This window comes from Opisthorchis viverrini (genome assembly GCF_000715545.1).
Source record: "Opisthorchis viverrini unplaced genomic scaffold opera_v5_15, whole genome shotgun sequence".
Taxonomy (NCBI): Eukaryota; Metazoa; Platyhelminthes; class Trematoda; order Opisthorchiida; family Opisthorchiidae; genus Opisthorchis; species Opisthorchis viverrini.
In genome coordinates, this window is record NW_008751671.1 from 660,335 (window position 1) to 676,806 (window position 16,472).

A 16,472-nucleotide genomic window follows, 5' to 3' on the forward strand; every position below is an offset into this window, starting at 1 on the left:
GTATATATATATACATATATACGTGCCCAGACTTGGCAGTCAAGTATTATCGCCAATTAAACTTTTCCTCTGACCTGTATTTTTCTGTCAGATTATTTGTCACTTGTCCTACTCTGACCATGAGATTGCAAGATTACGTAATATTCCTGAACCACAAATAGGTGTCAAGGTAAAGACAGTTGTACGTATCAAGGATAGTACGTAATCGGCTATCTCTCTTGTGAAGATTCAATAAGCCATACAGCGGTTGCATAAGCAACGGCAATGCAAAAAATTCCTACAACCAAACTTATTAGATTAACCGTGAAATGCTTATCCATGTTCATGCAGAGGATGAGTTGTTTTTAATTTAACTATTTAATGGGTTACTCGTGACTACTTAGTTACCTTTCTGCGTGTGTTTCACACCCAGTGCCACACATCAATTCGCTTCTGCAGCTACACCTAAGAACTAAAATTAACTGAAGTGTAAGCACAGTGCTTAACTGAGTGATCCGCTAATGGTACGTTGAATCATATGTTCTGGTATTGAGCTATTTACGTCAAGAGGACTAAGTCGCCTGGCGATTGAGTGACTCTTGAGAGAAGAGGACTATATACTCCACCCGACTAAACTTGCATAGCAGAAAAACTGATTTCGCCAAACCCTCGCTTCAACCTGTAGCGTTGCGCAAATCAATAATGTAGACCGATCATACGTTACGCAGCATCTCATTTCCTTGGCCGATATGTTTCATGGGATAATTGTTTCAATATTAATACACAAATCTTGATAAATGCTGGGAATACTCATTCCTTTTGGCTATCGAAATGAATTGCGGAGACAATGCTATGATTTAGAAGAAATGGGTTACAAAGTACAGATTACCTAAGAACAATTATTTTTTAATATATTTTCAGACACAAAGGCGAGGGATTTCACTGTGTCAGAGCGCTAATTTTTTACTCAACGCTTGAAACTGTCGGTGGTGTGCACCTTATCGGTGGTTATTTTTTTCTATGCCCAGTTAGCGTCGTGGGATGTTTATGAAAAAAACAATCACACCACATACACCAACTAGATATTTGCAACGTGGGATCGGTACTAAACAGAGGAACGTTTTCAAATGGAAGATTAACGTGGAACTGCACACTGAATTAATCTTACTTGTTGCTCTTTGAAACTTGAAAATGAGTCACTTTACTAATCACTTGGTATGCTCGAGACAAGCTCCCAGAACATGAAAAGCGGAATCGTCCAAAGCGATAGCTCGTCTGGTTCTATGTAAATTTCAGAAATCCCACCTTACTATACTCCCTGACAATCACTCGAATGACACATTCCATAGATTTGCATTAGTAATGTCCAGCAAACCAAAGAGCTGAGATCATAGAACATTTCACCCGCTCACAAATTCATTACAGACTGTCAAAATACCTTACATATGAAGTTAAGGTGCATGTGAAGTCACCGTTTTATAGATGCCACATTCATATTTCTGCGAGATAATGCACGAATAGATGTTCCTTCTTGTTAAAAACCTTTGGAATCATCAAAATGTGCCAACATTACTACATTGGAGAGCGTGACAACGATTCAGAGAAACTCCCGCAAGTTAGCCCAAAGAGTTTGGCATCAGCTGATACGGAATAGAATTGTTAACCAAGTGTTATAACGAATCGGACATTGTCGTGCCCCTTTTGGGTAGAAAATACGAAGCTTTCTCCCTTTTTATGCACGTCAGTGTCGGACCCATCTACAAAACTTCCGTGGTTGTTCCTGTACGTGTTATATGTTCATCATGGTGAATGCTGCGGTAGGAACGCATAACCACCGGTGACTGCTTGTCAAACCCGCTTGGTTTCAGTAGGTTGTCAAATGACAGCAATGTGAACAAATATGAATTCACATAGAAGAGTGCGCACGGCAACTTCTTCGAACCAATATCAATAGGAATGCTGATCTTGTTGTTATTGTCGTGATGCAGGTAACTATTGATCGGACCATGTTTCGGGATGCTTGTGCATATCGAAAAGGCCTTGGCCATGGTCGTAAAAACTATAGCCGTCTAAGAGGTGCGTTTATCGTGTAGGAACACTCGTTTCTTCGCCAGGAAGGCAGACAGCGTAAGGGCCTCCTGGAAACAATGATAGGTGCTCAGTAATACGATAGGAACAAAGTAATATTGAGCTTGCTAAAGTGTAACTCCACGTCCACACGGTGACTCTGTGGTTCACTGGTTGGTCTTTATCTTCTAAAAGTACCTGTGCCACAAAACTCTATACTATGGACAAATGAACCTTATGGCGCATGATCACCTGCATTGAAATACCTAAACATGCCAGTCAACACGGTTAATTGGCACCTAGCTGAACAGCTGTATTGATTTTACTGTACAAATTTCATAAGTTTAAAAAGTGTACATTTTGACCCAAATGTATAAACATGATTAGAAACTAGTATTTTCTTGAAGAAACGCTACTCATTAGGCTCCTGATGACGCACAGACATTCTACGACCGGTTTTACCCCACTTGGAGCTAATCATGTAGGTTTAGTCTCCAAGTTCCCGTCGATTTCACATTCCGCTTGGACTCAAATTGTACGAAGTTCGCACCCCTGTTTGTCTTTATGGGTGACTTGACTGAAACCCACCTAGATTACTCGTTCACGATATACTGTGCATAACTCTGGGTCTAAGAGAGACGTGTTACTGAGTTCAGCACCGTTCAATGGAAAGTATAGTTGCGAACTGGACAACACATCTCGGTCGGCTGCAGAATTATTTATATCAGTTAGTTAAATTCTCTTCTCAGGGTGAATAAATTCTTAAAAAATTACTAGGATGCCAACGGCCAATTTAAACAATCCACAAACTAAGCTCTATTGGAGGATCTCAACCCAACGTGCAGCATAAATAACGTGCCACAGTTCAACTAGGCAGGTATTCCAGATGTTGAAGAATTCGTCATTGCGACTTGTCGGATGAACGATGCCATCTTCGCCCTGGTTACTGCAATCAAACGTAACCTCGACAATGAGGGTGGTAATTCTGGTGAAACCAATAACATCGGATCAAACAAATCAAAACTTCAAGAAATACACTCAGTTGCAAATCAATTTGGTTTTCACGAGGGACTCAACTAAAAAATATACTGCGATATCTCGAATATTGTGCCAATCAAAACATGAGGCGGCCTGTGTGCAGCACATTCAGTTGTAAAATATCATAAACGAGAGATTCACTTGAGTCTCTCGTAAAAAACCAAACTGATTTGCCATTGAGTGTATTTACCCAAAACAGTGCAACTTGGGTTCAAATAGAACATAAGGTTAACGGAAACTCGGGAACTGCGTCTACCTGATGAGCTCCAAGAAGGGCGAAACCGATCGTGAGCTGCCGAAGAGTTTTCAGCAACCTTGTGGGGAGCTTCCTTTATGAAAATCGAAACTTCCATTTCGTGCATTTGCGTGGTAGGCGTCGAACGGAAGATGGGGAGTTCCACAGCGGACCGAGAAGATCAAATGTGACATAAGCACACCCTATAAATGTACCCTTACACAAACATTGTTATCTACACAAATCTACATCAAGATTAAAAGGTGTACTTGGGGATAAACAATGAAATATATCCGAGAAAATGTCTCTGTAAAACTGAAACGAATTTACCGTTTATGACGTTATGCAACCCTACGAGCACAGTACAATAAATCAGCCAAACTTCTCTCATGGGACATCCAAAATACCCCGCAACGGTGTTTACAGACGGTACAAATAATACTGCCACGTCTCCGGGCAAACATCATCGACATGCTTACTTCAAAAAAAACAAAGTACTATTGCGTTACTGATTTAAATCACCATCAACTATGGTGTTTAAGATGCAATCAGATGACTTTAGATAAAAATGTACTAAAAGTGGGTTACGTATATAAGCTAATCACGTTTCTATCTATAACCCAGCCTAATTTAACATGTCGGTGGTTCGAGAAACGCATCTCAAAGTCGACGGTGACAGCAAAGTGACAATATTTAGTGTAGTCACATGAGTTGTAGCTTGGCGGGGTTCTTAAATAAGTGACTTGAATAAAACTCGCTAGCTTTTTTTGAATTGGTCTCAGATAAGAGGAACAGTTTACTGAGAGCACACTGCTGATTTGGTTGGCAGGCACCTGAGTATCATGGTCTATACCTCTCAGATCGTTGCAAAGCGAATAGATGAATTGTTTTTACTGTGGGGAGTTTGGGGGATTAATTTAACCTAGCCTCAGTCCTATGGGCGAAGTCAGTCTATGTCAGGAAACGAAAGAACATAATAAAACTTCTTCAGTATTGTTTGGTATCATAGCATAGTTGCTTGGGGATCAGAATACGTAATATTCAGACTATTGACTGAAGGCTGAACATTTTGGCCACGGGCAACTGATTGACAGTGCTATTACCTCAGATGTACACAGGCTTTTCAATACAGAGTCACTCCACTTGCAAAACGAAACCTCGACTGAAACTTATAAATCTCCCTAAGCTACCAGTAGATTATGAAAAGCTAAGAAGGAAGACTAATTCACACAGTGAGTCAACCTTCCATCGAAAAAGTCGTCACTCCAAAAAACACCTAACACCTAACACGTGATAACGTGCTGAGAATGCCATCACCAAAAAATGAGTAGCTTCAGCGCCTAAGTGCTAGTTAATGATCCTGCTGATCAACTGCTCCTGGCCGAATAGTTTCATCTACTACCTAGTTAGAATCATGCGAAAGATTCGTGAAGTGTTAGTTGCTGATGATTTTCACCGGAAATGAAGCGAATGTGTACATCTTTCAAGCTTTACGGCACAAATTGATTCGAATTACATAAAATGCTTGTATGAAATAGTTAGATTACTGGTGCCACTTTGGGTAGACAGCTAACAATACGCATTTTCAAATACCATGGTGCCTCGTCTCTGTTTCGAACCAATCTAAAATAAAAAAATCCCTGAGGTGAAGAATAATTTTTGCAGCATCAGAATCTCATTTTTCGAAAGCATAGTTTATTATTAAATAGGGTAGACATCCTTGACCACAAGAGTTTTAATTATGTTCTAAACACACTGCTGAAATCCACCAAATTAGTTTCTGTTTAGAACACGCCGTTACAATTTAAATCACACAACAGAGACATCTACACAAAGTATATTACTGGAAAGTTTGCTTCCCTGAAGAAGTTGAGAAATTTGTGGTTGTTGGTCTATTTGCCGATCTTGGCAGTTGGATTGCAAACGTCAACAATCGAGGTGACATCGTCAGTGCGGGATTGAGTGTTAAAGCTTGTGAAGATAAACCTACCAATCAGGAGATGTTTTTGCTTGTCCCAATCAAGTTAGGACCTGGGAAATAACGGCCCAGGGTTAAAATGTAGTCAGCTTACGAGAACCTAAGCCTCAGGGATCTGTCTGCTGTAATGAGCAAGAGAGCAGCTAAGTAGAGAGGCTGTTTTCCATTGTACTGGAAAGTGAAAATACCTTTAAGCTCCAAGTTACTATCACTGCAATCTTTAACCTATCGCTGCAAAAAAGTTCAATACAAATGACATTATACTGTACGGCTCAATATGACAAAAGCACAAGCACACAATGTGTCCATAACAAATAAACCATCTGAAATTTGAAAACTGGAGTGCTTATTAAATGGTTTTTTCCCGTCCCAAAACTTAATTCTGGGATGTGAGCTTAAGCAAGAGGCATGGAAAATTTAGTCTATGCTAAAATGGAGAACCGATGTTTCAATTTGCCGGATGCTACAAGACAATCCTCGAAGACTGAGATGAACGTTTATTGTAAACCAGATGTCACGCAATGCTTATATAGCCAACAACCCTGCTTCCGTGACAAACATTTTGCTGACGAAATGTCGCTCGTTGAAAGGCCTCTGTTTGCGCCGGTTGTTTCCGTCCACACGCTATGCCTGAGCTGACGGCCCTCCGGGTTGGATAATGCGCAGACGGCGACTTGCATGGTAGAGCGAATGATCAGTCTGCTAATCAGTGCTAATTTTTTTCCAGAAACACCACATGCCATATAAAATTGCAGCGCTCATCCCCTTTCATGTACGACGGAGCTCTCCGAATAATGCAGCTTCTAAAACGTTTCATTGGCTATACTAACAAGATTATTTTTATGCTAAATGAACAGTCCGTTTCTTCGATGTCTCAGAGAAACGTGTAGAAAATAGTTGCCGGATATGACCGCAATCTGACTCCAACCGTGGACTGAGAATGACCGATGGTCAAGAATGGGGCCATGGGAATTCGGTTAGTCTGGCTCTATGACTCCCCATCAAAGACAACAGGCGGCTCAACGGCATCTGTTGCGCTAGAATTCACTATTAGTTAGAAAGTACAGTGTTGAAAAGAACGATAACTATGTCGTTTTTTTCGTTCTGAGTCTTCGCTAAATAGGTAACCGAATAGCGGCTCCGATGAGCTAAGACGCACTGCTCGTGCACAGAGCACTGTCGAGATTTATGGTAATAGTTCTCGTGTTCTGAAGAGTTAACGGATGTTCACAAGTGGTGGCTCGTAGACTAAAATAAAATCAGGAGACAGCTGACATGAAGCGATACACGTGAAAGGTAGCATGCTGTTAGTCACTCTGTTAAAACTCTATGCCTTGAATATACAGAAGAGTGACCATTACATGGGACAAGGAAGGAAGTGAGGGAACCTGCTGAAAAAAAGGCCAGAATTAGAGGGAACCTTCTGAAAAAAAGGCCAGAATTATCAGCAGTAGCCGACTTTTGTTCACCTTGCCTGGAGTATATAGAAAGTAGGGTTACTAGCACTACACCACGGTCGATGCTAAGGGGAACTGTAAATATGCGTGTAGCTCGTGGTTTTTGTGTGGGTTAACGTATTCTCAGAGCACAAAACATAGACAGCATGGAGATCAGGACTTTCAACCAAGGCTCATAACTCAAGAAAGAGGTGGTTGACATGAGAATACTAGAGTAATGGAACTTTCAAGAAACACATTGGCTTACATATTCCGACCTACAACCTGAAGATTATGAAAATTGTGTTAGCTCAGTCAATCTCCGTTGACCAAACTAGTATGAAGAACTCTGCCATGTTGAAGAGACAATTTTAGTGTATCTGAGCGTGTCAGGAGGTGCACAAAATATCGTGTCACAGTCTAAATGTGTCTCTCTGTGACGCAGAATTTTGATTATTTGTTTCTGATGAGATTCATAGGATTTACCTTCACAACAATCTAGTATGAACAATCCTTCCTCTGCAAGGTTTGAACTCATCCGGTTACTTCGCACCATTACGTTTACCCTCTCAGACTCGATAATTCAGGTGCAACTCTCTTGTCATCTGCCGCATGTTTAACCCCTATCTAGAGGTAATGATGCCGGATCGTGATAGACACAGAACTTGAATTCAGTGCTTGATTCCTTTTACATGGATCACCAGGATAAGAGCGCCAGAACAAAGATCACTGCTCAACCAAGAGTGGTGTGAATGAAGGATGCACTCACACAGAAGCGACCTGATCCATAGATTTTAACGGTAAATTCCATAAAGACCAACCAAGCTCCGGTTGTGTTGTTCAGCTTAAAACTCAGAATCACATTTGTTGTGAACATTTCCATCATGGTGTAATGCACAATGCAGTAGGGTCTCATGTGGAGTACACCCTGTTCGTATACAGAAGGAAACAGGAAGAATAAATAGGGAGAATCAGACAACGACCGTTGAACACTTGAATTTTTGATAGTTGACGCCGAAATGCCCTGTACAACTTCATTCATACAACATTATGGCTATCGGTGAGGCACACAAAAAATTGTTAGTAACCCCTCTCTTCCTATTAGTATGTATATCTTTAAGTAAACTAAACGAACTAATTTTTGTCAGACTTCTCAGGTAAGAATGAAGTAATCTAGCGTGAAGAATTAGAGTGAAGTGTCTGACTAATTACACCATCATTAATGTTCAGAGTGGTAGCCTACAGACAGCTTTTGAATCAAACCAGGTTGAAAACTGTACAAACGTTTTTCAGAACATTTCTAAGTTGCGCTCGTGCACAGTGTAACGGGTGAGGTTGTAACCCAATTGAAACAACATACTGCAACGAACAAAATACTATCCTTCGATTTTCAAGTGGCTTTGTTGTAATTGGATCAGATGAATGGAAGGCGCTATAGACACCCTCAATCAAGCAAACCTGATTCTGTCAACCAGCACGATCCTGAAAGTTACAGGTGCTTTTTTAATTTTTTCTGATGTGAAATAAAAATGTGCACTAATACAAATTACGTGATATTCGCTGGTTTTACATCCAGACACCTAATAAGTTCTCCGCGGATACTATTAAATGGCTTGCAGAAGGAATTTGGCACCTGTGAAAAAGTTATTGACTATGCGGCGTTAATAGCTTAAATGGCAGAAAGCAAACCCCATTGTACACATTTCCCTATGAGAGCACAAACTAACATGCCTTCCTTAATTAAGATATTGTGTTTTGAATGTTTCTTTGATAAGCTTTTTACACGCTTTGAGAATTATTGTGCGCTTACCAAATACCATAGTATTCACATGTAATTTCGATACGTATTTAAATGGAACATGATCACCTGATCATGTGATAATCCGCTGTAAGGTAACTGGACCTTATCGTGGTGTAACGTGATGTAACTCAATGAGCGATACATATGTTTCAATTTGGAAATTGCAGCATTTCTTCAACCAGGATGGTCAGTGTTTGAACGTCTGGCACACACAGTCTCATTGACCCCACGTCGGGGTCGTACCCTACATGGCTACTCACTCTTTAAAAAAATATACTACTATGATCATGTGCAAGCTCCTAATCGTTGCACTACTTTGAACCAAAGACTTTGGTTGGGGATCCTTATCGTCCTTCTGTTCAGACGTGGGTGTCCTCATATTATTTCAGCATGCGTACGAAACTGAACCTCACAAGTAAAAATAATGTGAGGCCAGATGGCCCGCCCCACGACACCCTTAGCTGTCCCGTGTTAATTGCTGCAAATAGGGGGGAGGAGGCAAGCAAAACATGCTACCACTAACTCCCCATCATGGCACACTGCCGCACTCCTTATTCTCTCCTACCCCACCCCACTGTTAGTACTCTTTCTACGGAATGACCAGTATGTTCATCTTTCATCACGCTAATCACGCCACAACTTCTGACCTCCATCCTCAGTGACAACCTTAAACACCCGGAAATTAAACCCAAACGGCAACCTTTGAAATGAGGATTATCTGCCGTATTGTACAGCTCAAAGAAAGTGGTTCAAGGATCTCCAGAAGCAGCTATTATTTCATATTTGTCAAGGGCGTAGACACTATGGCTTCACTACAGTTAGCGAGGGCTATTTTAGGTTTTCACCAAGGTTGAATTCCGCAAGTGACATCAGTCTATTTTGGGAAAAAAGTAGAACTGTACACATTTTTTACTCTTGCCTGGAATAAATAGCTTGAGGTAGTCCACAAGGTTCCAAAGAAGTATGAAGTTTCCGGGGACATCCGATTAAAAGATGGAGCTCCACTGTTCAACTTTGGGTAGTACATGTTGAATTCCCAACCGGATATGGTGTCTTTTATCCTTCGCCATTCAGATCACCTCATATGATCAGGCAGTGGAGTGTTTCCTGGATGATGATTTGTTGGAGCAAGGCATATGACAATGGTTTGAGGTTTTTACTTCTGTGTTAAATTGCTCGAAAAATCTAATACTGGCTGTCGAAAGGTTTTCAGGAATCCCATGAGGTGTGTGCTACGTCGAACACGATACTCTTTCATGGAACTGCATATGTAATCTAATCGAAACCATTTGCTTCTCTCTGGCTTTTCCAAGAACATATGAAATGCTGAAGCGTCATGTTGATGTGAATATAGAAGCTGATTTTTCCTCAAGTGTGCTGCGAGGAGAGGTGGGATGTCTCTCCATGGACAGAGCATGAAAAACGTAACTTTGGTCAGTGGTTTTAAGGCAAATAAACTGATGAACAATTCGCTACATACCAGCTACTGATGCATTCATTCTGGCCTGGCAAACGATCTAACGTGAAGCCAAAACAGTTCAGTTTTTGCTCAACGGGTAGGTGCAGAACAGCGACTGGACACTTATAACTATTTTGAAATCATTCACGAGGTTAGCCCAAATCCGACAGGACTGACAACGAGGGAGATAGTGAACATAGCTGAAACTGTCGCTATTCCCCTGCATAGCTACAGTCTTCTTTTAGAAACATTTTATCCAGGTTGCGCGTCTGCCATCGCCAAGACAAAAAAGTAAGTTCACAATACGCCAACAATCAGGACCAACGCCAATAAAAAAATTCTCAGTGATCCTTAATCATCTTGTAACCCAACGATTTTCATTGATTCAAGCCTGCTGCAGCCATCAGACCCATGTGTTCACCCTATTTGGAAACAGTTGTTCTCAATGACCTTTCACAGGCAGATGAGCGTTGTAAGTCTCAGATGGCCGAATTCGATTAGCAGATATTGGAGGTGATTCTGCACTTAATTAGAACTTCCAATCAGTTTCCAAGGCATTCTTATAGAATTCTGCGCAAATCTTTATCCGTCGAGGAACAGAAATCAGGTTGTCTTCAGGCTGAATTGATTTTTATTATCGATATCTAAAGAGATCGAGTAAATTCACCAGAATGTACATTTTTTGCAATACGTATGTGAACGCAGATACCCGTATGAGATGTAGCTTTACAGCTCAGATAATCATGTCTATGAGTAGAATCCGACAGAAAGGTACGAGAAAGTAATTATGCTTACAGTTTTCCCACAAGTAGCGCCTTGCTGTAATTGAAGTAGAAAATTGACGATAAGTCTCGTTAATCTCCCACCTTGGACTTTGCCATCTCAGGCGCAGAGATGAAACTTGACACAGGGTTTGACTGTACGGAGCCGGATTCCGAACTCGTAAATGTAGTAAATGCTTTCCCTCGATGAGGTATAGTGTTTGTGCGTCGTTCGGATACCGTTCCCAGGCCTTTCGGAATGGTTGCTATGTGCTTTTTGGAAGTTGCTATGGTGTCCTTCTTAGTACACTGCAAGGTTGCATATATATTTCCGTGGAGTGGACAAGGGACGTAGTCTACTGAGCTAGCTAGTTGTGTAGGTATACCTGCAACACTGCTCCTTACACTTCCAAAATTATAGTCCTCTGCACTTGATCGAATCATTCGAGGTGACGTGAGAAAGCGATTTGCGTTGTTTTGTGTTAATTCGTCCGCACGCCTATCCGATTCAAACAAAGTCCCTTCAGCGTGCGTGTTAGGAGCACCAGACACACCATGTAGTAAAAGACCATCTGGTTTAACGGATTGAATTATGGCATAGTTATGTATAGAACATGTTTTCGGCCCCTCAATCTTTCCCTCTGTAGGAACAATTTGGATGGCAAGATAGTTGTCAACGGGTTCTGTTTGTGGATCAACGGAACCAATTGCACTCTTGCTTACCAAAGTTGAGCGAGGCATGCGCACATGCTTATCTAATCCAAATGGAGCATTACCTGGATGAATCTGTTTTCCATTTGGCTTTTCGGTCAGGTGACCATCCCGAAGACTGTCGTATGAGCTTTTACGTAGACCATCAGTTTTACCGCTAGACTGTAATTCTTCATGATGTCGACAGGAACGTTTACCATATAAGCAGTAGATTATGAGACCGGTAAACATCAAGAGGATAATTAAACAGGAGGCTGCAATGCCAGTGTATTTGAGCACCAATGTCGTATTCAGCTGATTCATCCACTGGAACACAGAACCCGAGAACATATGACCCAAGTTACTTTTTTCCGGTTCTACATGAACAGCAAAAGTGGTATTAGCACGACCATGTCCAGTGTCCAGAAAACACACGTACATGCCAGCATCTTCGAGTTGGACGTTTTCAATTATCAAGGTAGATTGAAATTTACGTCCTTGCGTTTGCTGAACAGACATTCTAGGCCAATGGCCTTGAATTCGAGTCCCATTACGATACCAGACGACGATGCCAGCAGGATCTGCAAAGAATTCACAACTCAAAGTTGAGTTATATCCTTGAGATAGTTGTACAGGTTGATTTGGCGACAATGCCTGCGGAACACACTGAAAGTCAGTAATCCTTACTGAATTAGGGCCAGAGTCACTCAGTTGGTTGAATATTGGGCGACCAAATAATTCATAGGGTTCAGTGCACTTAGGTTCGAATAGTTTATTTTTATCCTCCGTAGCAGAAAAATCGGGCCCAGACCAGATTTGAACTGCTGGTTCGGCAATACTTTGGCGGAGACCTTCCGGAATACGCTTAGAATATGTCAATTTAGCTCCATGTTTAAGAAACCATACTTTTAACCAACGCAAATGGCAGTCACAACGGAGTGGATTGTCATATAAGTAGAGTTCCTTTAACTTCATGCTAGTAAAACTGTGTTCAAATGTTTCTGGCAAGGTATTCATATTATTGGAGCTCAAATCCAGAACTTGTAGTTGGTTTAACCCGTTCAATGCAGCAGGATCTAGATGAAAATCACCTGAGGTGGCTCCTGCCAGCACCAGTGTACGCAGTGTAGACCCCATTGATGAAAAGAATTGGCTGGGGACAAATCCAATAGGGTTTTGGTATAAATTTAAATATTCTAATTTCGGGAGGCTGTGTATCACTTCCGGATGGAATGATTCTGGTGTGAAAGTCAGAAGGTTAAACCGTAAACTCAGAGTTTGCAAAAATCTGAGCTGTTTAAAGGTGTTGGGTCGGATAACTCGTAAATTGTTTGAATCCAGATCAAGGTCTGTCAGATTCAAAAGATGCTTGAATTGCGATGCATTCAGGATGGGAATATCTTGATGGTTGATGGTCAGTTTGACTACTTGACTGGGTAGATCTGAGGGAATTGTGGTAAAATGTGTATCGGGTTTGTCACAAATAGACTGTCGCTTTGAATAGTCTTCACCGGTCACGTATGTTACACACCCGCGGACAGCGCGTAATAATGGAATTTGGAGTATGAACAAAAGCACAGATAGGGTAACTGACATATAAATCTTGGTCGTCGTCACCAGTACCATAAGGACGATTTTGTGGGTTACTGTTTGAGGACAAGCGGCGAAGTGTACAAATACTTGTCGGACATTACGAACACAAGATAAATCCGTGTAAATTGCAGTTATGTGCGGTGTAACAAAATACATGACGCATAATTGACGCTGTGAAGCACTAGCTGAGGAGTGATTGGGCTCAATTCTTCTAGGATGTACTCCTTAGCGGAGGATCTTACACATGTCTGTTTGTTCAGGCTGCCTCTGCGTACTGCGCACGCACTGATTCTGTACGATCTGGCAACATGCAACCACATCACCCTAGTGGTTAACTTGTTCATGCGCCAATTGCGCTTCAGTTCGACCTTCAATTCACCATGTTGTTCCCTGATTGGCCCAAGGTGACTGTCAGTGACACTGGCAGCAGTTTTGTCCGTATACTGACTAGCCCGTTTGTCTTGGCAGACAAGAAGGCCATACTTGCTCTTTTGCTTGTATGTGTTGAAGCTGAAAGAGACACGTTTTTATACGTAAGGAAAACAAAAAAATCCGATACACACACTACTTTTTCTGTGTCCAACTGCTCACTGTATGCTTGTGTTTGGGCAGTTTGAAGTCCAGTCTAAATCTGAGTTTGCGAAGCGAAATAACAAATGCTTGTCGCGTTTCATCGTGTGATATACAAAGTTATAAGGTGGCCTTGTGGCTTAAAAAATAATTTGTAATTACTGGTATTTTAGAAGATGAAAGGGAAGCTCACTTTACATAATCCCGCCTTTGCTTGACAAGGATTTCAGCATCTATAAACGAACCTCAGTGGTTGCAGTTAGTCTATCGGGCAGCCCATGAGTGGTTCACTCATGCACCATATTGAACTTGCAAATAAATATCCCTCCAGGAGTTCTTGCCTAGCAGTACGGGCTTAGCTTAAAATATTATATCGGTTGATTCGCCAAACGGTGCTCGACGTAATACTTGCTGGAACAAAGTCGACAGATTCATTTAGAAATCAATAATAGATTTGAAAATTACTATATTATGGGAAATGCCTCCCATTTGTGCTCCGTTAGAACATATGCTTGACGAAAAGTTGTAGATTGTGCCTACCGGATGGAATGCGAGAAGTGAGAAATAGGTATGAAATCTGCGAACTTATGAGTAATATGCACATTCAAGAAAATATACTGCAATATCTCAGATATTTTGCCAACTGAAGCACCTTCAGAGATTCAGTTGGATTCAGTGCACAAACGAGTTTATTTGATGAATATACATTTCATTTTTGGAAATCCAAACTTGTGTTTGTTAGCCAGGTGGCTGCTGATATATCCCTCAATCTTGTCATCCGGTTCGCTATCAGATCAGAGGACTCTTCAGTGCACGCATATGTAAGTACACAATGCCTAATTATATTTCAGAGTACTGTCGTACATAAATTCGGAGAAAAATCGTGCATGCAGGCTCAGTAATACAAAAGGCCACATGTATGATTAAATGACATCGAACGTATTCCTTTTTGTCAGGAAAAATTCCGGGCGTTGACCTGAGTAATTTTCAGCAATGCAAAGCATATAAGTAATTACTTCGTCTGAAGAATTATTAGCATCAGTTATACTACATTATTAAAATCAGCTGAAATCCCTCATCGTGAAGCTGAGGCATTCTTGTGAGTTTTTGTTTGTGCTCACGCACAAAGCTTTTACTAATTCACTAAATGCAAATAATTGACATGAAAAATGCTGACGACATGCTTCCTACGTATTTCTTTTCAAACAGGATTCTTAATCTTACTATAATTTTCCTAATTCAAAAACAGATTTTAGTTCCAATTTTGGGGTTTTGCGGGATAGGTATGTTTGTTCATAGCCACACCACTCTCGTTTGAACGGCCGTGTTCCTGTTCTGGCGTAATTTTAGTTCATCCTTTCTCTTCTAGCGTAAAACCCAAAATCGCCCTAAAATGACAAATTAGGATATCTTATTGTCGACTGATACGTTTAATTTTTCACACCGTAAATTTCATAAAGGCGATTGACTGTAGCGTTTATCGTGGATTCAGCCACAGCTTTCCCTTTTGAACAGTCCCTTTTACGTTGTTAATTAGACCTCGGATTTTGGGTTAAGTTGTTCTTTTTTGCTTTACACAACACCAAGATTGGATGGCTTAAATAGATCAATACTTGATTGTGAAGCAGGCCGTGCGTCTCTGCCTACGTTTGCCCGAGGTTCCCGTTGCTTTCTGTAGGCACCATCAAAACGACCATGTGTTTAACTGACTGTGTTCACAGAACACGTTACTTTCTTTCATTACAGAGTTACTATGATTAAATAACTCTCAGTACTCATATCTTAACCCTTTTAGCGGATAAAACGTTGTCCCCTGAGTCGTTAGGTGAAGAAATGTGTAGGTTTAACTAAAAGACAACCTTAAAAAAGTAAGTTTGTATCAAAGAAGGGAGAAGTAAACATCAAGTACAAATTCTTTTAGAGCTGGTTCCAAAAACTGCCCACAACGCTGCTAGACATAATGGTGGCCTATACAACCATATGTTGGGCATAGGAGAGTGAACACCTCGAGAATAAGAGCGTATGAGTAATTGAACCACAAATTTAATCTGACTTATGCTAAGACGAATCGCGTGAAATTATTCAGATCCTTGCTGAAATACGTGAAATACCACCTAGTAATCGCTCATCAGGAAACCATTTCTCAGTGAAAAAAGGTGAAAAAATTGCACAAGTGAATACAAATTAGAGTGGCATGTAGCGAATCTGGCCGGGAAGAGATACGCAAAGTTTTTAAAATGAACGAAAGTCTTCAGCTACTGACGAACTGCGTAGAAATGAGATGGAGTAGTTGGAAGTATCACACTAAGACCTGCCTTATCGTTCATATCTCCAAGCTGACCGTCTCAACGATCCGGGAGGTGGAATTAAAAGAGAATAATCGTCTAGCTTTACCACTCTTTTTTTGCTAATCAGTCATGCCATCCGAAGGAAGCATGAGAGGGCCAGTGTGCTCGAGCGCAGACAAGAGCAGAGGAGATGCCAATGTTAGGTTTGAACCACGGACCTTTTGGTGATTAGTTCGTGCTTTAAACACGGAGCTATCTCGAGCTCTCCTCGAGAGGTAGTCCTTAAAAAATCGATTACTTTTCGGTGAATTCACTCACTTGCTTATTAATTTGACACTTGCGAGGTGCTCAACTGAATCTCTCTTTTATGATGTTCTTCGATCAAATGTGATGCACAAATTGAATTTAATTAAAACGTGGTTGATGGAAACTCGGGAATCGCGCCCACTCGAAGAGCTCCAACAAGAACGAAACAGTCCACAGCTTGTCGAAGAATTTTCAGCAATCTTCTATGTATCACCCCTTGGTTATTTCTTTTCCCAAAGTAGCTCGACACCAGATATTTAAATCTGTTGAT

At 41.0% G+C, this 16,472-nt stretch overlaps 2 protein-coding genes across 2 annotated transcripts in view; both read right to left on the reverse strand.

Moving 5' to 3' along the window:
* The window catches only part of T265_01382 (hypothetical protein), a gene marked incomplete at both ends in the record, with an annotated part of 49,796 nt that extends 39,763 nt beyond the window's left edge, over positions 1-10,033 (reverse strand). Inside the window, one exon of the mRNA XM_009165408.1 lies at positions 10,015-10,033. Within this exon, the coding sequence (XP_009163672.1) occupies positions 10,015-10,033 (19 nt within the window). The remainder of the gene's footprint in view (positions 1-10,014) is intronic.
* Positions 10,034-10,847: 814 nt separating this feature from the next.
* Positions 10,848-13,070, reverse strand: T265_01383 (hypothetical protein; the record flags this gene model as incomplete). The annotated part of the gene is made up of 1 exon (XM_009165409.1): positions 10,848-13,070. One exon carries the CDS (start codon positions 13,068-13,070, stop codon positions 10,848-10,850), a length of 2,223 nt encoding a protein of 740 aa, XP_009163673.1.
* Positions 13,071-16,472: the final 3,402 nt, after the last annotated feature.